The sequence below is a fragment of the Coregonus lavaretus genome, assembly GCF_964263955.1.
Source record: "Coregonus lavaretus genome assembly, contig: HAP1_SCAFFOLD_1154, whole genome shotgun sequence".
NCBI lineage: Eukaryota > Metazoa > Chordata > Actinopteri > Salmoniformes > Salmonidae > Coregonus > Coregonus lavaretus.
In genome coordinates, this window is record NW_028165142.1 from 107,594 (window position 1) to 130,108 (window position 22,515).

The window sequence follows — 22,515 nt, forward strand, 5'->3', positions numbered from 1 at the left end:
TGCCCCTCCATATCGTCAGCAGGCCGTATTGGTGGCGACAAAAGAGGCCCGTTACTATCGGGAGAAAAGGATGCTCTTTCCCAAACCTCCACAGGAGCTGCGGAACCAGGCTACAGCCTTGGCTCATGCAGAGAAGCTCCTTCGAGCGGAGGGTATCCACACTCCTTCGCGTCAGCTGTGCCTGGGAAAGCTGGTGATACCATTTGGCCAGTATGAAAACGCATCTTTTCACTGGCTTGTGGAAAACGATGTGGGCTACTTGAAGTAGTAAGTATATTATATTTAATACCATTGGAGGCAATGCATTTATTATACAATTTTAATGGCATGCTTATAATAAATGGCAGTATACTTGACAAGCACAGATCAGAGGAGACCACTCAACATAGGGAGGGAGAGAGAGTGAACCAGGGAGTGAAAGACTACCTCAATGAATATGCAGAGAGTTTCCCACAAGTCTGCATTCTCCTGGAGGCCAACATCGACAGGTGTATTTACGGTCAGAGAGGGTTTGAGGAAAGCACCTTTCAGGAGATGTGGACTCTCTACAGCAAGTACCCCACCCAAAAGGACAGGCCAGAGCTATTCAGTGAGGAGGAGAAGGAGATAATAAAGAAAGCATACAGTTCTGTGAGGAGGTGGCTGCACACACCAGTGACCCACATCACAAGTGTGCAGATGAAGCGGTTCAGGAAATATATTGTTGACAAGGAGCAAGTAAGTTGTATGTAATGGGAAGAGCAGAATAGCATGGTAAATTATTTTCATATTAGAGATATTTTAATCACTAAATGTTTTTGTTTGCTTTTGATAATTAAAAGCTGGTACATCATAAAATCTATATAGTTACAATACATTTTGTTGTCCAGCAACCGCAGGCAAGCACCTCCAAGTGTGATCCTTCATCATGGCCAGGGGACGACAGTGAACTGTTAGCTGCAAGCCAGGCTGTTGAAGGTAGGGGAGTTACAGAGTAAACAGACATGAAACCGTAAAAAATTTAAAAATTATACAAAACAACTTTGTTTGGAAAATTCCCACAGACACAATCAAACAGTTCGAGCCCCCTGTCCGGCCCAAGCAGCCCGAGCCCCCTGTCCGGCCCAAGAAGCCCGAGCCCCCTGTCCGGCCCAAGCAGCCCGAGCCCGCTGTCCGGCCCAAGAAGCCCGAGCCCGCTGTCCGGCCCAAGCAGCCCGAGCCCGCTGTCCGGCCCAAGAAGCCCGAGCCCGCTGTCCGGCCCAAGCAGCCCGAGCCGCCTGTCCGGCCCAAGAAGCTTGAACCCGCTGTCCGGCCCAAGAAGCTCGAACCCGCTGTCCGGCCCAAGAAGCTCGAGCCCCCTGTCCGGCCCAAGCAGACCGAGCCCGCTGTCCGGCCCAAACAGCCCGAGCCCCCTGTCCGGCCCAAACAGCCCGAGCCCCCTGGCCAACTCACAGAGTCCCCGTCCACAGCACAGGATCATGAGGGTCAGCCTTTTCCCACGGAATCACCTCTGAGTGACTCCCCTGTAAGTAAAATTCACATTATATGCAAACAATGTCAAGGAGAACAATTTGTTTAACATGTTGGTTTTTTTTTTTTTTTTAATTGGTTGTATGTTTTGACATTCATTTGTACTAACCAAAGTAATGTAAAATAATAAGTAATAACTAAGTGTGTTTTGTATGTGTTGTGTGTTGCAGGTGGAGCTAGAGGGTTGGGTGCGTCTGTGGGAAAACCCCAATGGCATCCCATCTGCAGACATTTCCTGGCTCAAAGACCACAATGAAAGAGGGCTGTTCACACCCGTTCAAATCTATAAGGACAAAAGTGGTCTGTTCAGGAGGCGACGGGTGATGAAATCGGACCGCATGTGGTTTTACCCAGAAGAACCTCCCGGCTACGTCAGGGGTGCCCCGCCAACTCCACAACAGTTTTTTCGGAGTCGTGTTTTTGTGTGGCGTCCTGTTGGAGTGTGGAGGTACTCCCTGAAGTGTCCTCGAGGGGATCAGTGTCTGGGTAGAGGACGGAACGTGCACCTCTACAAGTCTGGCTATCACCACCGGGTATAACTCACTTCACCTTTGTTAGAGTTTTTACATTAGTTTATTACTATGTATGTAAACATGCAAGACAAAAAAAGAGCACAGAAAGCCATATCCTGCTATTGGCCTTTTTTTTAATAAGATTTTCTCCCCATATGTACTTTAGGTACGTCACATCTGTGACGTGTCCACCTGGTACACCATGCTCACTGAGGTCCTGTGCTGTGGACCATGTACAAAAGCGGCCAGAAGCGGAGAAGGTGGCACAATGGGTCGGTGGCTTGCGTGGGATGCCGCTATTTTGTCCCAGCTTAGCGAGGCTCACCAAGCTATGTTCCCTGCCATCCTCACCAGCAAGTGAGTATACTGAACATAATGTGTGCGTTTGACAGACCTGGAAGTGTCACTCAAATCCACCTGAACATATTGATTGTGACTCTACTTATAGGCGTGGCGTGGATAGGACTGTTGTGCGCCTTCTGAGGGACCGGACGGAAGGGAACACCATGGTCAAGGTGTGGCGGCAGATACAGGAGAACCACGTTGAAGAGTACCTTCAGCGTAAGGACCTGTACACCACACTCCTCATGACTGTCGTGAAACCTGGAGGGATCGTTTCTGCACTAAGGCACACTTTCCAGGCTCCACCTCCTCCAAGAGAGCTCCCCTCCGCGCGGCTCCTGCGCCACGCCTTCCTGCTGGCGGAGGCCAACAACGTGCAGGATTACCGGAGCCAGATCCTCTCCACTTTTGGCACTGTGCTGAAAATGGATTCCACCAAGAAAGTATGTAAATCATGCAAAACATCTTGCAGTATTGTTTGGTTTTTTATTAAGTTTTAAATTGAACCCATTTTCACATTGTTGTAAAGTGATTAAGAAAAATCACATATCAATAAAATCTAACAGGTTATCTCATTATGCACACTTGACATGTTTTAGGTGGTGAAGAAGCTGTCTGGGGAGGGTGGAGGCTCAGCTGAGTGGTTCACCAGCATCGGAAACGAGCACTCCCAGATAGTTTCATTTGTGCTGACCTGTGAGGAGTCCACAGAGAAGCTGAAACCGATGTGCCTTGGGGTCATGGAGAGGTTCCGGCTGGCCAATCAACCAGTCCCAAAAATTATATACGTGGACCGTGGGTGTTGCCGTGCGCAGGGCCCAACAGCGCTGGGGATTTTGTTCCAGCCTTGGGTGGACAACGGGATGGTTGTGCGTCTGGACATCTTTCACTGGATCCACCGGTTTGATGCAGCCATACGCACAGAGTCCCACTCGAAGTATGCTGCATTCAAGTCTGCGCTAGCTGGGGGAGTGCTGGCCTATAACCGCTCAGACCTGGAGCTGCTCATCAAGGCCATGAGAGCCAAGGACCCGGCAACGCTGATGACTGTGTCAGATGAGGATATTGTCCGCCTCTACATTACCAGGGAGCACCTCAAACACCACGTGCGAAGGGTCACACTGGGAGCTCAGGAAACATTCCGGCTCATCCATCTGGCCATTGAGGAGCTGAAAGGTCCCGCAGGGCTGGACGAGAGCGGAGTGAGCCTTTTCAAAACACCTGGTATAAAAGACCTCATTCAAAAAAGTTATTACAACATTGATACGGATAGAGTTGCATACAAAGTGAACATAACTCACTGTATGCATGCATGTATGTATGTATTTACAGAGGCCATTGATGAGATGTGGGCAGGCCAGCAGCGACACCTGGAGTGCATCCAGGATCCACCAGACATGAACATGTATAGGGTGGCGCGTACCACAACCATTAACAATGTGGACCTACCCTACTACAAATGTCTGCGTGGAAGCAACAGCCTGGAAGGATTCCACAAAGCTCTGCCGAACATGATTCCAGGTACACAGGTGTATTCTCTATACTTGTAACAAATTAAATATGTGACCCTGTCATTAAGCAATAATGACAGGAGAGGGGGTGCGATTGTACTGAATATATCACAGCTGTGATTTGGATATAGCTTTAATACAACCATTCTACAATTGCCATTTATTAGTTAACAGTAATAAGCCACAACAGATTATGATTTGTTTCTTTTTTTAATCATTTATTTTCCTCCGCCAACACAAAAAGATCTGCAACTGGACTTCGGACTTGACTTTTGCCAAGCAACACAAACAAAACATTTATTAGAACACCTGTAAAGCGGAGTGATACATGTAGTTAAAAGTCCCCGTGCAGTAACGCTCAATATAGGAACTCATGGAATGCCCATTGTCCAATCAAACTAATTAGTTGAAAAAGTGGAACTAACTGTTGTATAATACCTTCAATTTTGATTTTCAGGTCCCCACTGTGCAGCACGGCCCTATCAGGTTTACCTGATCAGTGGCATTGCACGGTGGAACTCTGACAGGAGCGGGGATGCCGTGTTTGGTGGCAAAGGACGGCACCACAGGACCTATTCGGCGCCGCTGATTGATCGCCTCAACGCTCGCTGTCAGCAGCTGTTCGGAGAGACTGTGGAGGAGAATTTCCGGGCCCCTGCTGATGTCTCTTCCAACGAGCTGCTCGGGTTGGAGTACCTGTTCAGCCAGAGCACGGGGGAATCTGGGCCCTTCTCTCTTCAGGACATTGTCAACGATGGACCTGGTCCAGAAGAGGAGGTGCTCCGACCTGGGCAGCCTGATCCAGATGACGCAGACGAGGCGTACCAGAGCGATGTGGAGGCACACGACCGTGCGCTGGATGCCGTCCTGCCCCACATCACACTCACCAGCGACGAAACCGCCACTGTTCACCCTCCGGCCTTTGTGAGTAGCCGTGTGTCTGCTAGAATGAAATACAATGCACCAGTTACTGAAAAAGACAACATATTTGAACTTACCACATTCATATGGCTTTTTCTTTTACAGGAGGATGCCTGCAGTCCAAACCCTCTTCCTGGCTTTCCTAAGTTGGAAATGTTCTGCTCTGTGCTGGTGGAGATTGGCCTGGCAGAAGAAAAGCTGTCACTCACCACCGAGCAGAGAAACCAGGTCCTTAAAGCCTGGAATGCCGTGGAGGAGCATGACAAGCAGCCACAAAAGTTCAACCAGTTGTACAGAACACACTGGGGCAACACCCTCTACTGCCGCACAAAAAGGGACGATCTTGTTGACGCTGCTCTGATACAGAGGGTAAAGATGGCCAAGCGCTACGCACCAGCGCAACAGGACATCAGTGCTCAGCACAACAGGCTGATGTACACGCTGGTGAAACTGTTGTGGTTGCGCTCACGCTCACCTCAAGGCTCTCGCAACAGTCCTGAGAAGAGAACCCTCTTGAAGGCGTACGAGCGAGTCCAGCACCGGATTTTAGTGGAGGATCCAGTCCTGTGCAAAGCAGGCATTCCTCTACCCAAGATTAACAGCAAGACTGTGCAGGACTTTATCCGTCGCCAAGAGAGGCTCCTCAACTTGCACGCCACAAAACAGCCCTCCACCATCACTAAGACCACCTCCATCTCATCTGCAGACCTTCCACCAGCACCACATCAGCCTGCAGTCCTCCCTCCACCAGACTACCCCCTGATGGAATATGTGCCCACACCCAGCACAGCAGGGACCAAGGTGTTAAAGGGAAGGACAGATATGATGGCACCACTCTCCCGGCCTCAGCCACCGATGCCACATTTGCTACTGCCACCACCAGTGAGAAAACCCAACGCCCCCTCTACCATCACCAGACCTGTGCCCTCCCTCTCTGCATCTACAGCAACCCCAGGAATTGCTGGCCCCTCCACATGGCCCATAATGCCTGCTAGTGAGGCAAATCCAGGGATTGATGGTCCACCTAAATCAGTCCCTCCAACTCTGCCCAAAATGCCTACTACAATTGGCACAGCACACAGTAGTACTTCATTCTGGGCAAGAGCTACGCAATTCAAGCGGAAGCATAAGGAACACTCCTCAGAAGTAGGAGCCAAAGTGTCAAGGGTGCAAAATCTCCCTGTCTGTACACTCTGTGGCCAAACAACCCAGGGACATAAAAAATACAAAAAAAAGAGTTTCTGCCCTACAAATATGATGTCCCCATCAAAAGGTCTGGACAACAAAGTGTACAGCAGCTACGAACACTTCACCTCTGTTGTTGACAAGTTGTAGTAATATAAATATGTTGTAATAAATCTGTAAATATGGGACGGTTGCATTGTACATATGGTAAATAGGCTTTGATTTTATGACATTTTATATTGTCTAACTTATATTGTCTACACTGTAGTGCTGTGTTTTTTATAAGTGTTCCCCAATATACATGCACTTTATTCATTAAAGTGGTCAGTGCTACAGTAACAGTTGTGGAATATCAATTAATGAATTGAACAATGGGGTTATATTTGTATGTATCAAAACATAAAGACACAGATAAAGTAACTGAGGTAAGGAAATGTGCCAATAGCACAATGAAATCAGATCATTTTGCACATATTTTAGTAGAAAAGGTAAAGCCACAAAACAACATTAAATTCCTTGGGAAAAAACTAAATAGGAGGCATGGAAGCAGTTATTGCCATCTATCAGTTCAATCTGTCCTGAAGTTCAATTAATTCTGTTTAACTCACACACTGACAAACACCATATAATTAAAACTTCCAGCCAATCACGATCAGGGGCAATTCTCACACACTGACAAACACCATATAATTAAAACTTCCAGCCAATCACGATCGGGGGCATTGCACTACTCTACGGCGCATGCCCCCTTCCGGGGATGCGCCGTAGAGTAGTGCAATTGCCCCTGATCGTGATTGGCTGGAAGTTTGGAGCGTGGGATAAGTAATTATATGGTGTTTGTCAGTGTGTGAGTTAAACAGAATTAATTGAACTTCAGGACAGATTGAACTGATAGATGGCAATAACTGCTTCCATGCCTCCTATTTAGTTTTTTCCCAAGGAATTTAATGTTGTTTTGTGGCTTTACCTTTTCTACTAAAATATGTGCAAAATGATCTGATTTCATTGTGCTATTGGCACATTTCCTTACCTCAGTTACTTTATCTGTGTCTTTATGTTTTGATACATACAAATATAACCCCATTGTTCAATTCATTAATTGATATTCCACAACTGTTACTGTAGCACTGACCACTTTAATGAATAAAGTGCATGTATATTGGGGAACACTTATAAAAAACACAGCACTACAGTGTAGACAATATAAGTTAGACAATATAAAATGTCATAAAATCAAAGCCTATTTACCATATGTACAATGCAACCGTCCCATATTTACAGATTTATTACAACATATTTATATTACTACAACTTGTCAACAACAGAGGTGAAGTGTTCGTAGCTGCTGTACACTTTGTTGTCCAGACCTTTTGATGGGGACATCATATTTGTAGGGCAGAAACTCTTTTTTTTGTATTTTTTATGTCCCTGGGTTGTTTGGCCACAGAGTGTACAGACAGGGAGATTTTGCACCCTTGACACTTTGGCTCCTACTTCTGAGGAGTGTTCCTTATGCTTCCGCTTGAATTGCGTAGCTCTTGCCCAGAATGAAGTACTACTGTGTGCGCTGTGCCAATTGTAGTAGGCATTTTGGGCAGAGTTGGAGGGACTGATTTAGGTGGACCATCAATCCCTGGATTTGCCTCACTAGCAGGCATTATGGGCCATGTGGAGGGGCCAGCAATTCCTGGGGTTGCTGTAGATGCAGAGAGGGAGGGCACAGGTCTGGTGATGGTAGAGGGGGCGTTGGGTTTTCTCACTGGTGGTGGCAGTAGCAAATGTGGCATCGGTGGCTGAGGCCGGGAGAGTGGTGCCATCATATCTGTCCTTCCCTTTAACACCTTGGTCCCTGCTGTGCTGGGTGTGGGCACATATTCCATCAGGGGGTAGTCTGGTGGAGGGAGGACTGCAGGCTGATGTGGTGCTGGTGGAAGGTCTGCAGATGAGATGGAGGTGGTCTTAGTGATGGTGGAGGGCTGTTTTGTGGCGTGCAAGTTGAGGAGCCTCTCTTGGCGACGGATAAAGTCCTGCACAGTCTTGCTGTTAATCTTGGGTAGAGGAATGCCTGCTTTGCACAGGACTGGATCCTCCACTAAAATCCGGTGCTGGACTCGCTCGTACGCCTTCAAGAGGGTTCTCTTCTCAGGACTGTTGCGAGAGCCTTGAGGTGAGCGCAACCACAACAGTTTCACCAGCGTGTACATCAGCCTGTTGTGCTGAGCACTGATGTCCTGTTGCGCTGGTGCGTAGCGCTTGGCCATCTTTACCCTCTGTATCAGAGCAGCGTCAACAAGATCGTCCCTTTTTGTGCGGCAGTAGAGGGTGTTGCCCCAGTGTGTTCTGTACAACTGGTTGAACTTTTGTGGCTGCTTGTCATGCTCCTCCACGGCATTCCAGGCTTTAAGGACCTGGTTTCTCTGCTCGGTGGTGAGTGACAGCTTTTCTTCTGCCAGGCCAATCTCCACCAGCACAGAGCAGAACATTTCCAACTTAGGAAAGCCAGGAAGAGGGTTTGGACTGCAGGCATCCTCCTGTAAAAGAAAAAGCCATATGAATGTGGTAAGTTCAAATATGTTGTCTTTTTCAGTAACTGGTGCATTGTATTTCATTCTAGCAGACACACGGCTACTCACAAAGGCCGGAGGGTGAACAGTGGCGGTTTCGTCGCTGGTGAGTGTGATGTGGGGCAGGACGGCATCCAGCGCACGGTCGTGTGCCTCCACATCGCTCTGGTACGCCTCGTCTGCGTCATCTGGATCAGGCTGCCCAGGTCGGAGCACCTCCTCTTCTGGACCAGGTCCATCGTTGACAATGTCCTGAAGAGAGAAGGGCCCAGATTCCCCCGTGCTCTGGCTGAACAGGTACTCCAACCCGAGCAGCTCGTTGGAAGAGACATCAGCAGGGGCCCGGAAATTCTCCTCCACAGTCTCTCCGAACAGCTGCTGACAGCGAGCGTTGAGGCGATCAATCAGCGGCGCCGAATAGGTCCTGTGGTGCCGTCCTTTGCCACCAAACACGGCATCCCCGCTCCTGTCAGAGTTCCACCGTGCAATGCCACTGATCAGGTAAACCTGATAGGGCCGTGCTGCACAGTGGGGACCTGAAAATCAAAATTGAAGGTATTATACAACAGTTAGTTCCACTTTTTCAACTAATTAGTTTGATTGGACAATGGGCATTCCATGAGTTCCTATATTGAGCGTTACTGCACGGGGACTTTTAACTACATGTATCACTCCGCTTTACAGGTGTTCTAATAAATGTTTTGTTTGTGTTGCTTGGCAAAAGTCAAGTCCGAAGTCCAGTTGCAGATCTTTTTGTGTTGGCGGAGGAAAATAAATGATTAAAAAAAGAAACAAATCATAATCTGTTGTGGCTTATTACTGTTAACTAATAAATGGCAATTGTAGAATGGTTGTATTAAAGCTATATCCAAATCACAGCTGTGATATATTCAGTACAATCGCACCCCCTCTCCTGTCATTATTGCTTAATGACAGGGTCACATATTTAATTTGTTACAAGTATAGAGAATACACCTGTGTACCTGGAATCATGTTCGGCAGAGCTTTGTGGAATCCTTCCAGGCTGTTGCTTCCACGCAGACATTTGTAGTAGGGTAGGTCCACATTGTTAATGGTTGTGGTACGCGCCACCCTATACATGTTCATGTCTGGTGGATCCTGGATGCACTCCAGGTGTCGCTGCTGGCCTGCCCACATCTCATCAATGGCCTCTGTAAATACATACATACATGCATGCATACAGTGAGTTATGTTCACTTTGTATGCAACTCTATCCGTATCAATGTTGTAATAACTTTTTTGAATGAGGTCTTTTATACCAGGTGTTTTGAAAAGGCTCACTCCGCTCTCGTCCAGCCCTGCGGGACCTTTCAGCTCCTCAATGGCCAGATGGATGAGCCGGAATGTTTCCTGAGCTCCCAGTGTGACCCTTCGCACGTGGTGTTTGAGGTGCTCCCTGGTAATGTAGAGGCGGACAATATCCTCATCTGACACAGTCATCAGCGTTGCCGGGTCCTTGGCTCTCATGGCCTTGATGAGCAGCTCCAGGTCTGAGCGGTTATAGGCCAGCACTCCCCCAGCTAGCGCAGACTTGAATGCAGCATACTTCGAGTGGGACTCTGTGCGTATGGCTGCATCAAACCGGTGGATCCAGTGAAAGATGTCCAGACGCACAACCATCCCGTTGTCCACCCAAGGCTGGAACAAAATCCCCAGCGCTGTTGGGCCCTGCGCACGGCAACACCCACGGTCCACGTATATAATTTTTGGGACTGGTTGATTGGCCAGCCGGAACCTCTCCATGACCCCAAGGCACATCGGTTTCAGCTTCTCTGTGGACTCCTCACAGGTCAGCACAAATGAAACTATCTGGGAGTGCTCGTTTCCGATGCTGGTGAACCACTCAGCTGAGCCTCCACCCTCCCCAGACAGCTTCTTCACCACCTAAAACATGTCAAGTGTGCATAATGAGATAACCTGTTAGATTTTATTGATATGTGATTTTTCTTAATCACTTTACAACAATGTGAAAATGGGTTCAATTTAAAACTTAATAAAAAACCAAACAATACTGCAAGATGTTTTGCATGATTTACATACTTTCTTGGTGGAATCCATTTTCAGCACAGTGCCAAAAGTGGAGAGGATCTGGCTCCGGTAATCCTGCACGTTGTTGGCCTCCGCCAGCAGGAAGGCGTGGCGCAGGAGCCGCGCGGAGGGGAGCTCTCTTGGAGGAGGTGGAGCCTGGAAAGTGTGCCTTAGTGCAGAAACGATCCCTCCAGGTTTCACGACAGTCATGAGGAGTGTGGTGTACAGGTCCTTACGCTGAAGGTACTCTTCAACGTGGTTCTCCTGTATCTGCCGCCACACCTTGACCATGGTGTTCCCTTCCGTCCGGTCCCTCAGAAGGCGCACAACAGTCCTATCCACGCCACGCCTATAAGTAGAGTCACAATCAATATGTTCAGGTGGATTTGAGTGACACTTCCAGGTCTGTCAAACGCACACATTATGTTCAGTATACTCACTTGCTGGTGAGGATGGCAGGGAACATAGCTTGGTGAGCCTCGCTAAGCTGGGACAAAATAGCGGCATCCCACGCAAGCCACCGACCCATTGTGCCACCTTCTCCGCTTCTGGCCGCTTTTGTACATGGTCCACAGCACAGGACCTCAGTGAGCATGGTGTACCAGGTGGACACGTCACAGATGTGACGTACCTAAAGTACATATGGGGAGAAAATCTTATTAAAAAAAAGGCCAATAGCAGGATATGGCTTTCTGTGCTCTTTTTTTGTCTTGCATGTTTACATACATAGTAATAAACTAATGTAAAAACTCTAACAAAGGTGAAGTGAGTTATACCCGGTGGTGATAGCCAGACTTGTAGAGGTGCACGTTCCGTCCTCTACCCAGACACTGATCCCCTCGAGGACACTTCAGGGAGTACCTCCACACTCCAACAGGACGCCACACAAAAACACGACTCCGAAAAAACTGTTGTGGAGTTGGCGGGGCACCCCTGACGTAGCCGGGAGGTTCTTCTGGGTAAAACCACATGCGGTCCGATTTCATCACCCGTCGCCTCCTGAACAGACCACTTTTGTCCTTATAGATTTGAACGGGTGTGAACAGCCCTCTTTCATTGTGGTCTTTGAGCCAGGAAATGTCTGCAGATGGGATGCCATTGGGGTTTTCCCACAGACGCACCCAACCCTCTAGCTCCACCTGCAACACACAACACATACAAAACACACTTAGTTATTACTTATTATTTTACATTACTTTGGTTAGTACAAATGAATGTCAAAACATACAACCAATTAAAAAAAAAAAAAAAACCAACATGTTAAACAAATTGTTCTCCTTGACATTGTTTGCATATAATGTGAATTTTACTTACAGGGGAGTCACTCAGAGGTGATTCCGTGGGAAAAGGCTGACCCTCATGATCCTGTGCTGTGGACGGGGACTCTGTGAGTTGGCCAGGGGGCTCGGGCTGTTTGGGCCGGACAGGGGGCTCGGGCTGTTTGGGCCGGACAGCGGGCTCGGTCTGCTTGGGCCGGACAGGGGGCTCGAGCTTCTTGGGCCGGACAGCGGGTTCGAGCTTCTTGGGCCGGACAGCGGGTTCAAGCTTCTTGGGCCGGACAGGCGGCTCGGGCTGCTTGGGCCGGACAGCGGGCTCGGGCTTCTTGGGCCGGACAGCGGGCTCGGGCTGCTTGGGCCGGACAGCGGGCTCGGGCTTCTTGGGCCGGACAGCGGGCTCGGGCTGCTTGGGCCGGACAGGGGGCTCGGGCTTCTTGGGCCGGACAGGGGGCTCGGGCTGCTTGGGCCGGACAGGGGGCTCGAACTGTTTGATTGTGTCTGTGGGAATTTTCCAAACAAAGTTGTTTTGTATAATTTTTAAATTTTTTACGGTTTCATGTCTGTTTACTCTGTAACTCCCCTACCTTCAACAGCCTGGCTTGCAGCTAACAGTTCACTGTCGTCCCCTGGCCATGATGAAGGATCACACTTGGAGGTGCTTGCCTGCGGTTGCTGGACAACAAAATGTATTGTAACTATATAGATTTTATGATGTACCAGCTTTTAATTATCAAAAGCAAACAAAAACATTTAGTGATTAAAATATCTCTAATATGAAAATAATTTACCATGCTATTCTGCTCTTCCCATTACATACAACTTACTTGCTCCTTGTCAACAATATATTTCCTGAACCGCTTCATCTGCACACTTGTGATGTGGGTCACTGGTGTGTGCAGCCACCTCCTCACAGAACTGTATGCTTTCTTTATTATCTCCTTCTCCTCCTCACTGAATAGCTCTGGCCTGTCCTTTTGGGTGGGGTACTTGCTGTAGAGAGTCCACATCTCCTGAAAGGTGCTTTCCTCAAACCCTCTCTGACCGTAAATACACCTGTCGATGTTGGCCTCCAGGAGAATGCAGACTTGTGGGAAACTCTCTGCATATTCATTGAGGTAGTCTTTCACTCCCTGGTTCACTCTCTCTCCCTCCCTATGTTGAGTGGTCTCCTCTGATCTGTGCTTGTCAAGTATACTGCCATTTATTATAAGCATGCCATTAAAATTGTATAATAAATGCATTGCCTCCAATGGTATTAAATATAATATACTTACTACTTCAAGTAGCCCACATCGTTTTCCACAAGCCAGTGAAAAGATGCGTTTTCATACTGGCCAAATGGTATCACCAGCTTTCCCAGGCACAGCTGACGCGAAGGAGTGTGGATACCCTCCGCTCGAAGGAGCTTCTCTGCATGAGCCAAGGCTGTAGCCTGGTTCCGCAGCTCCTGTGGAGGTTTGGGAAAGAGCATCCTTTTCTCCCGATAGTAACGGGCCTCTTTTGTCGCCACCAATACGGCCTGCTGACGATATGGAGGGGCATCTGGGTTGATTACGCGGATTACTGGGCTCGCCATCTTCATTGACATACAAAACTGACAGTGACAGTAAACTCAGCAAGATCGTAACAGTGGGTCTCCGAAATGGCTCGATCAAGAGAAAAACTAGACCAATTCGCACAAAACAAAAACGTTGGTTAAGGTCTCCAAGGGTCTCAGATAACTTCCACCAAATCCCAAGACAATGAATGATATACGAATAAAGTAATGAGCGAAAGTCGGGTCCAAATACGGGGCTAATGCGATTTTTGCGAGGCTGCTAATGAGATTTTTTTTCAAGTGACGCAAGCGACTGTAGACAGTTACGCGTTCTGATTGGTCTAGAGTCTATAGTGACTGTAGACTCTAGACCAAACAGAACGCGTAACTGTCTACAGTCGCTGCACTACTCTACGGTGCAATTGCCCCTGATCGTGATTGGCTGGAAGTTTGGAGCGTGGGATAAGTAATTATATGGTGTTTGTCAGTGTGTGAGTTAAACAGAATTAATTGAACTTCAGGACAGATTGAACTGATAGATGGCAATAACTGCTTCCATGCCTCCTATTTAGTTTTTTCCCAAGGAATTTAATGTTGTTTTGTGGCTTTACCTTTTCTACTAAAATATGTGCAAAATGATCTGATTTCATTGTGCTATTGGCACATTTCCTTACCTCAGTTACTTTATCTGTGTCTTTATGTTTTGATACATACAAATATAACCCCATTGTTCAATTCATTAATTGATATTCCACAACTGTTACTGTAGCACTGACCACTTTAATGAATAAAGTGCATGTATATTGGGGAACACTTATAAAAAACACAGCACTACAGTGTAGACAATATAAGTTAGACAATATAAAATGTCATAAAATCAAAGCCTATTTACCATATGTACAATGCAACCGTCCCATATTTACAGATTTATTACAACATATTTATATTACTACAACTTGTCAACAACAGAGGTGAAGTGTTCGTAGCTGCTGTACACTTTGTTGTCCAGACCTTTTGATGGGGACATCATATTTGTAGGGCAGAAACTCTTTTTTTTGTATTTTTTATGTCCCTGGGTTGTTTGGCCACAGAGTGTACAGACAGGGAGATTTTGCACCCTTGACACTTTGGCTCCTACTTCTGAGGAGTGTTCCTTATGCTTCCGCTTGAATTGCGTAGCTCTTGCCCAGAATGAAGTACTACTGTGTGCTGTGCCAATTGTAGTAGGCATTTTGGGCAGAGTTGGAGGGACTGATTTAGGTGGACCATCAATCCCTGGATTTGCCTCACTAGCAGGCATTATGGGCCATGTGGAGGGGCCAGCAATTCCTGGGGTTGCTGTAGATGCAGAGAGGGAGGGCACAGGTCTGGTGATGGTAGAGGGGGCGTTGGGTTTTCTCACTGGTGGTGGCAGTAGCAAATGTGGCATCGGTGGCTGAGGCCGGGAGAGTGGTGCCATCATATCTGTCCTTCCCTTTAACACCTTGGTCCCTGCTGTGCTGGGTGTGGGCACATATTCCATCAGGGGGTAGTCTGGTGGAGGGAGGACTGCAGGCTGATGTGGTGCTGGTGGAAGGTCTGCAGATGAGATGGAGGTGGTCTTAGTGATGGTGGAGGGCTGTTTTGTGGCGTGCAAGTTGAGGAGCCTCTCTTGGCGACAGATAAAGTCCTGCACAGTCTTGCTGTTAATCTTGGGTAGAGGAATGCCTGCTTTGCACAGGACTGGATCCTCCACTAAAATCCGGTGCTGGACTCGCTCGTACGCCTTCAAGAGGGTTCTCTTCTCAGGACTGTTGCGAGAGCCTTGAGGTGAGCGCAACCACAACAGTTTCACCAGCGTGTACATCAGCCTGTTGTGCTGAGCACTGATGTCCTGCTGCGCTGGTGCGTAGCGCTTGGCCATCTTTACCCTCTGTATCAGATCAGCGTCAACAAGATCGTCCCTTTTTGTGCGGCAGTAGAGGGTGTTGCCCCAGTGTGTTCTGTACAACTGGTTGAACTTTTGTGGCTGCTTGTCATGCTCCTCCACGGCATTCCAGGCTTTAAGGACCTGGTTTCTCTGCTCGGTGGTGAGTGACAGCTTTTCTTCTGCCAGGCCAATCTCCACCAGCACAGAGCAGAACATTTCCAACTTAGGAAAGCCAGGAAGAGGGTTTGGACTGCAGGCATCCTCCTGTAAAAGAAAAAGCCATATGAATGTGGTAAGTTCAAATATGTTGTCTTTTTCAGTAACTGGTGCATTGTATTTCATTCTAGCAGACACACGGCTACTCACAAAGGCCGGAGGGTGAACAGTGGCGGTTTCGTCGCTGGTGAGTGTGATGTGGGGCAGGACGGCATCCAGCGCACGGTCGTGTGCCTCCACATCGCTCTGGTACGCCTCGTCTGCGTCATCTGGATCAGGCTGCCCAGGTCGGAGCACCTCCTCTTCTGGACCAGGTCCATCGTTGACAATGTCCTGAAGAGAGAAGGGCCCAGATTCCCCCGTGCTCTGGCTGAACAGGTACTCCAACCCGAGCAGCTCGTTGGAAGAGACATCAGCAGGGGCCCGGAAATTCTCCTCCACAGTCTCTCCGAACAGCTGCTGACAGCGAGCGTTGAGGCGATCAATCAGCGGCGCCGAATAGGTCCTGTGGTGCCGTCCTTTGCCACCAAACACGGCATCCCCGCTCCTGTCAGAGTTCCACCGTGCAATGCCACTGATCAGGTAAACCTGATAGGGCCGTGCTGCACAGTGGGGACCTGAAAATCAAAATTGAAGGTATTATACAACAGTTAGTTCCACTTTTTCAACTAATTAGTTTGATTGGACAATGGGCATTCCATGAGTTCCTATATTGAGCGTTACTGCACGGGGACTTTTAACTACATGTATCACTCCGCTTTACAGGTGTTCTAATAAATGTTTTGTTTGTGTTGCTTGGCAAAAGTCAAGTCCGAAGTCCAGTTGCAGATCTTTTTGTGTTGGCGGAGGAAAATAAATGATTAAAAAAAGAAACAAATCATAATCTGTTGTGGCTTATTACTGTTAACTAATAAATGGCAATTGTAGAATGGTTGTATTAAAGCTATATCCAAATCACAGCTGTGATATATTCAGTACAATCGCACCCCCTCTCCTGTCATTATTGCTTAATGACAGGGTCACATATTTAATTTGTTACAAGTATAGAGAATACACCTGTGTACCTGGAATCATGTTCGGCAGAGCTTTGTGGAATCCTTCCAGGCTGTTGCTTCCACGCAGACATTTGTAGTAGGGTAGGTCCACATTGTTAATGGTTGTGGTACGCGCCACCCTATACATGTTCATGTCTGGTGGATCCTGGATGCACTCCAGGTGTCGCTGCTGGCCTGCCCACATCTCATCAATGGCCTCTGTAAATACATACATACATGCATGCATACAGTGAGTTATGTTCACTTTGTATGCAACTCTATCCGTATCAATGTTGTAATAACTTTTTTGAATGAGGTCTTTTATACCAGGTGTTTTGAAAAGGCTCACTCCGCTCTCGTCCAGCCCTGCGGGACCTTTCAGCTCCTCAATGGCCAGATGGATGAGCCGGAATGTTTCCTGAGCTCCCAGTGTGACCCTTCGCACGTGGTGTTTGAGGTGCTCCCTGGTAATGTAGAGGCGGACAATATCCTCATCTGACACAGTCATCAGCGTTGCCGGGTCCTTGGCTCTCATGGCCTTGATGAGCAGCTCCAGGTCTGAGCGGTTATAGGCCAGCACTCCCCCAGCTAGCGCAGACTTGAATGCAGCATACTTCGAGTGGGACTCTGTGCGTATGGCTGCATCAAACCGGTGGATCCAGTGAAAGATGTCCAGACGCACAACCATCCCGTTGTCCACCCAAGGCTGGAACAAAATCCCCAGCGCTGTTGGGCCCTGCGCACGGCAACACCCACGGTCCACGTATATAATTTTTGGGACTGGTTGATTGGCCAGCCGGAACCTCTCCATGACCCCAAGGCACATCGGTTTCAGCTTCTCTGTGGACTCCTCACAGGTCAGCACAAATGAAACTATCTGGGAGTGCTCGTTTCCGATGCTGGTGAACCACTCAGCTGAGCCTCCACCCTCCCCAGACAGCTTCTTCACCACCTAAAACATGTCAAGTGTGCATAATGAGATAACCTGTTAGATTTTATTGATATGTGATTTTTCTTAATCACTTTACAACAATGTGAAAATGGGTTCAATTTAAAACTTAATAAAAAACCAAACAATACTGCAAGATGTTTTGCATGATTTACATACTTTCTTGGTGGAATCCATTTTCAGCACAGTGCCAAAAGTGGAGAGGATCTGGCTCCGGTAATCCTGCACGTTGTTGGCCTCCGCCAGCAGGAAGGCGTGGCGCAGGAGCCGCGCGGAGGGGAGCTCTCTTGGAGGAGGTGGAGCCTGGAAAGTGTGCCTTAGTGCAGAAACGATCCCTCCAGGTTTCACGACAGTCATGAGGAGTGTGGTGTACAGGTCCTTACGCTGAAGGTACTCTTCAACGTGGTTCTCCTGTATCTGCCGCCACACCTTGACCATGGTGTTCCCTTCCGTCCGGTCCCTCAGAAGGCGCACAACAGTCCTATCCACGCCACGCCTATAAGTAGAGTCACAATCAATATGTTCAGGTGGATTTGAGTGACACTTCCAGGTCTGTCAAACGCACACATTATGTTCAGTATACTCACTTGCTGGTGAGGATGGCAGGGAACATAGCTTGGTGAGCCTCGCTAAGCTGGGACAAAATAGCGGCATCCCACGCAAGCCACCGACCCATTGTGCCACCTTCTCCGCTTCTGGCCGCTTTTGTACATGGTCCACAGCACAGGACCTCAGTGAGCATGGTGTACCAGGTGGACACGTCACAGATGTGACGTACCTAAAGTACATATGGGGAGAAAATCTTATTAAAAAAAAGGCCAATAGCAGGATATGGCTTTCTGTGCTCTTTTTTTGTCTTGCATGTTTACATACATAGTAATAAACTAATGTAAAAACTCTAACAAAGGTGAAGTGAGTTATACCCGGTGGTGATAGCCAGACTTGTAGAGGTGCACGTTCCGTCCTCTACCCAGACACTGATCCCCTCGAGGACACTTCAGGGAGTACCTCCACACTCCAACAGGACGCCACACAAAAACACGACTCCGAAAAAACTGTTGTGGAGTTGGCGGGGCACCCCTGACGTAGCCGGGAGGTTCTTCTGGGTAAAACCACATGCGGTCCGATTTCATCACCCGTCGCCTCCTGAACAGACCACTTTTGTCCTTATAGATTTGAACGGGTGTGAACAGCCCTCTTTCATTGTGGTCTTTGAGCCAGGAAATGTCTGCAGATGGGATGCCATTGGGGTTTTCCCACAGACGCACCCAACCCTCTAGCTCCACCTGCAACACACAACACATACAAAACACACTTAGTTATTACTTATTATTTTACATTACTTTGGTTAGTACAAATGAATGTCAAAACATACAACCAATTAAAAAAAAAAAAAAAACCAACATGTTAAACAAATTGTTCTCCTTGACATTGTTTGCATATAATGTGAATTTTACTTACAGGGGAGTCACTCAGAGGTGATTCCGTGGGAAAAGGCTGACCCTCATGATCCTGTGCTGTGGACGGGGACTCTGTGAGTTGGCCAGGGGGCTCGGGCTGTTTGGGCCGGACAGGGGGCTCGGGCTGTTTGGGCCGGACAGCGGGCTCGGTCTGCTTGGGCCGGACAGGGGGCTCGAGCTTCTTGGGCCGGACAGCGGGTTCGAGCTTCTTGGGCCGGACAGCGGGTTCAAGCTTCTTGGGCCGGACAGGCGGCTCGGGCTGCTTGGGCCGGACAGCGGGCTCGGGCTTCTTGGGCCGGACAGCGGGCTCGGGCTGCTTGGGCCGGACAGCGGGCTCGGGCTTCTTGGGCCGGACAGCGGGCTCGGGCTGCTTGGGCCGGACAGGGGGCTCGGGCTTCTTGGGCCGGACAGGGGGCTCGGGCTGCTTGGGCCGGACAGGGGGCTCGAACTGTTTGATTGTGTCTGTGGGAATTTTCCAAACAAAGTTGTTTTGTATAATTTTTAAATTTTTTACGGTTTCATGTCTGTTTACTCTGTAACTCCCCTACCTTCAACAGCCTGGCTTGCAGCTAACAGTTCACTGTCGTCCCCTGGCCATGATGAAGGATCACACTTGGAGGTGCTTGCCTGCGGTTGCTGGACAACAAAATTTATTGTAACTATATAGATTTTATGATGTACCAGCTTTTAATTATCAAAAGCAAACAAAAACATTTAGTGATTAAAATATCTCTAATATGAAAATAATTTACCATGCTATTCTGCTCTTCCCATTACATACAACTTACTTGCTCCTTGTCAACAATATATTTCCTGAACCGCTTCATCTGCACACTTGTGATGTGGGTCACTGGTGTGTGCAGCCACCTCCTCACAGAACTGTATGCTTTCTTTATTATCTCCTTCTCCTCCTCACTGAATAGCTCTGGCCTGTCCTTTTGGGTGGGGTACTTGCTGTAGAGAGTCCACATCTCCTGAAAGGTGCTTTCCTCAAACCCTCTCTGACCGTAAATACACCTGTCGATGTTGGCCTCCAGGAGAATGCAGACTTGTGGGAAACTCTCTGCATATTCATTGAGGTAGTCTTTCACTCCCTGGTTCACTCTCTCTCCCTCCCTATGTTGAGTGGTCTCCTCTGATCTGTGCTTGTCAAGTATACTGCCATTTATTATAAGCATGCCATTAAAATTGTATAATAAATGCATTGCCTCCAATGGTATTAAATATAATATACTTACTACTTCAAGTAGCCCACATCGTTTTCCACAAGCCAGTGAAAAGATGCGTTTTCATACTGGCCAAATGGTATCACCAGCTTTCCCAGGCACAGCTGACGCGAAGGAGTGTGGATACCCTCCGCTCGAAGGAGCTTCTCTGCATGAGCCAAGGCTGTAGCCTGGTTCCGCAGCTCCTGTGGAGGTTTGGGAAAGAGCATCCTTTTCTCCCGATAGTAACGGGCCTCTTTTGTCGCCACCAATACGGCCTGCTGACGATATGGAGGGGCATCTGGGTTGATTACGCGGATTACTGGGCTCGCCATCTTCATTGACATACAAAACTGACAGTGACAGTAAACTCAGCAAGATCGTAACAGTGGGTCTCCGAAATGGCTCGATCAAGAGAAAAACTAGACCAATTCGCACAAAACAAAAACGTTGGTTAAGGTCTCCAAGGGTCTCAGATAACTTCCACCAAATCCCAAGACAATGAATGATATACGAATAAAGTAATGAGCGAAAGTCGGGTCCAAATACGGGGCTAATGCGATTTTTGCGAGGCTGCTAATGAGATTTTTTTTCAAGTGACGCAAGCGACTGTAGACAGTTACGCGTTCTGATTGGTCTAGAGTCTATAGTGACTGTAGACTCTAGACCAAACAGAACGCGTAACTGTCTACAGTCGTTGCGCTACTGTCTTCCCAAATGTGGAAATCTCGATTGCATAATTTCTGGTAGTGGGGGACTGCGTTCGCGCTCTCCCCTGATCTTGTTGTTCAAAATAAAATGCGGGAGCTAACATTCACGGTGTGATGGTCCGAGTGTTTACTCTGAGTGCTGTGGAGTTATGTGTTGAGAAGGAGATTTATCAGCTTCTCCCTTATCTTCCTCATCAGATGAATGGTTTTAGAAATTAGGATCTATTTCAAAGCAAACTAAGGCCTTATAGATACATTTTGTCTTCTGAAAACCCCAAATATTTGTGATCTGTTATTAAAAGCACTGGTGATTATGCCTGTCATGTCCTGATAATGTATAGGCCTACTTGTTAATGGATCGTCTTGCGCCCTCTGACAGAATCTAGATGGAGGTGTTTTATTTGCTACATAATTAAATCATTTATAGAACAGTGTGCCATTTAAGCCCACAATAAAGAATAGATTACTGCTCATTGTAACAGAATGATCAGAATTAAGAGGGAGAAAATGTATTGAATGACTTGGAGAATCACATTCACTTTAAAGGTGTGCCTGAAGTTGAAATGTCCCGAATACAGATTTAGAATGCTAATTTGGTCTGCTTTGATTTTATATCGTGGGACATGGACTCGGTCTATATCACTGAGGCTCATCCACTTTGTATAGTGTATCCACCTCTCATTCCTCGACTGTGGAGTGGCCGATGACGCCATCGCCCCACCTTAAGGATCGCTTAGGTAGATTTATTTGACCGTTTAAAACACAATACAACCACACATGTGGAGAATGCATTTACGATCATCGAGAATGACACAAAAATAAGATTGAAAACGTATTTCCATTGTGGTCCTGTTAAATGTTTTTCTAAACATAGTAGGGCTAGGATCCACATAACACAACAAAGGACAGGAGGACATTATCATAGTCTAGAGCCTTACATACTGACATGGAAAAGGAACCATTCTATTGGTCCATCATTAGCCAGCTTTAGACATTCTTTCTAAATGAAGTTCTGGTCGACATGGCTTTGAGTTGCTGTGATAGTTTGTTCCACTCAACAGCGCCGGTAAATAAAAGGTGTTCTTACCAGATAGACTCTTACACTATCAATACTTTTTGAGGTCCGAGCTAGGAATTTACATTTTTGGTTTATCTTTGTTAAAACCTTTTGGGCCAGCAGTGTGGATTGGCAAGGTCGCATTTCGGAGTACGCATGGCTCTCGACCTTCGCCTCTCCCGAGTCCGTACGGGAGTTGCAGCGATGGGACAAGACTGTAACTACCAATTGGATATCACGAAATTCGGGGGAAAAAATGATAAAACGTTAAAAAATATACATAATAATAATAACAAATTAAAAATAAACCTTTAGGGCCATATTCTCAGCAGTCAGGTACCTATCCAATTCACACCCAAGGTAGCTGACTGAGGTTTTTGGTGTAACCACTGAGTTGCCCACTTTCACACCAAAACCAGGGGACCTTGCAACCTTTACTCTGGAACCAAATAAGATGGATTCTGTTTTTCCAAGATGCAGAGAAAATGTGTTATCTGAAAGCCATTTAGTGATATTGGATAACTCTGCACTAAGGATCTCTTCTACTGAGGCTTGGTTCTTCTGGGAC

At 47.6% G+C, this 22,515-nt stretch overlaps 3 protein-coding genes across 3 annotated transcripts; 1 reads left to right on the plus strand and 2 right to left on the minus strand.

The window, feature by feature from the left end:
- The first annotated feature begins 869 nt into the window (after positions 1–869).
- On the plus strand, positions 870–6,605 carry LOC311116231 (uncharacterized protein). Its single transcript, XM_084191346.1, has 9 exons — positions 870–957; positions 1,044–1,504; positions 1,680–2,042; positions 2,188–2,378; positions 2,470–2,806; positions 2,963–3,587; positions 3,696–3,884; positions 4,332–4,798; positions 4,901–6,605. Exons 3-9 carry the CDS (start codon positions 1,833–1,835, stop codon positions 6,128–6,130), a joined length of 3,249 nt encoding a protein of 1,082 aa, XP_084047472.1. The 5' UTR covers positions 870–957; positions 1,044–1,504; positions 1,680–1,832; the 3' UTR covers positions 6,131–6,605.
- A 141-nt stretch (positions 6,606–6,746) lies between these two features.
- LOC311116230 (uncharacterized protein) lies at positions 6,747–12,542 on the minus strand. The gene is made up of 9 exons (XM_084191345.1): positions 12,455–12,542; positions 11,908–12,368; positions 11,370–11,732; positions 11,034–11,224; positions 10,606–10,942; positions 9,825–10,449; positions 9,528–9,716; positions 8,614–9,080; positions 6,747–8,511 (listed from the first exon to the last, which is right to left on the minus strand). Exons 3-9 carry the CDS (start codon positions 11,577–11,579, stop codon positions 7,471–7,473), a joined length of 3,060 nt encoding a protein of 1,019 aa, XP_084047471.1. The 5' UTR covers positions 11,580–11,732; positions 11,908–12,368; positions 12,455–12,542; the 3' UTR covers positions 6,747–7,470.
- A 1,287-nt stretch (positions 12,543–13,829) lies between these two features.
- On the minus strand, positions 13,830–19,611 carry LOC311116229 (uncharacterized protein). Its single transcript, XM_084191344.1, has 9 exons — positions 19,524–19,611; positions 18,977–19,437; positions 18,439–18,801; positions 18,103–18,293; positions 17,675–18,011; positions 16,894–17,518; positions 16,597–16,785; positions 15,683–16,149; positions 13,830–15,580 (listed from the first exon to the last, which is right to left on the minus strand). The coding sequence occupies exons 3-9, from the start codon at positions 18,646–18,648 to the stop codon at positions 14,357–14,359; spliced, it is 3,243 nt and encodes a 1,080-aa protein (XP_084047470.1). The 5' UTR covers positions 18,649–18,801; positions 18,977–19,437; positions 19,524–19,611; the 3' UTR covers positions 13,830–14,356.
- Positions 19,612–22,515: the final 2,904 nt, after the last annotated feature.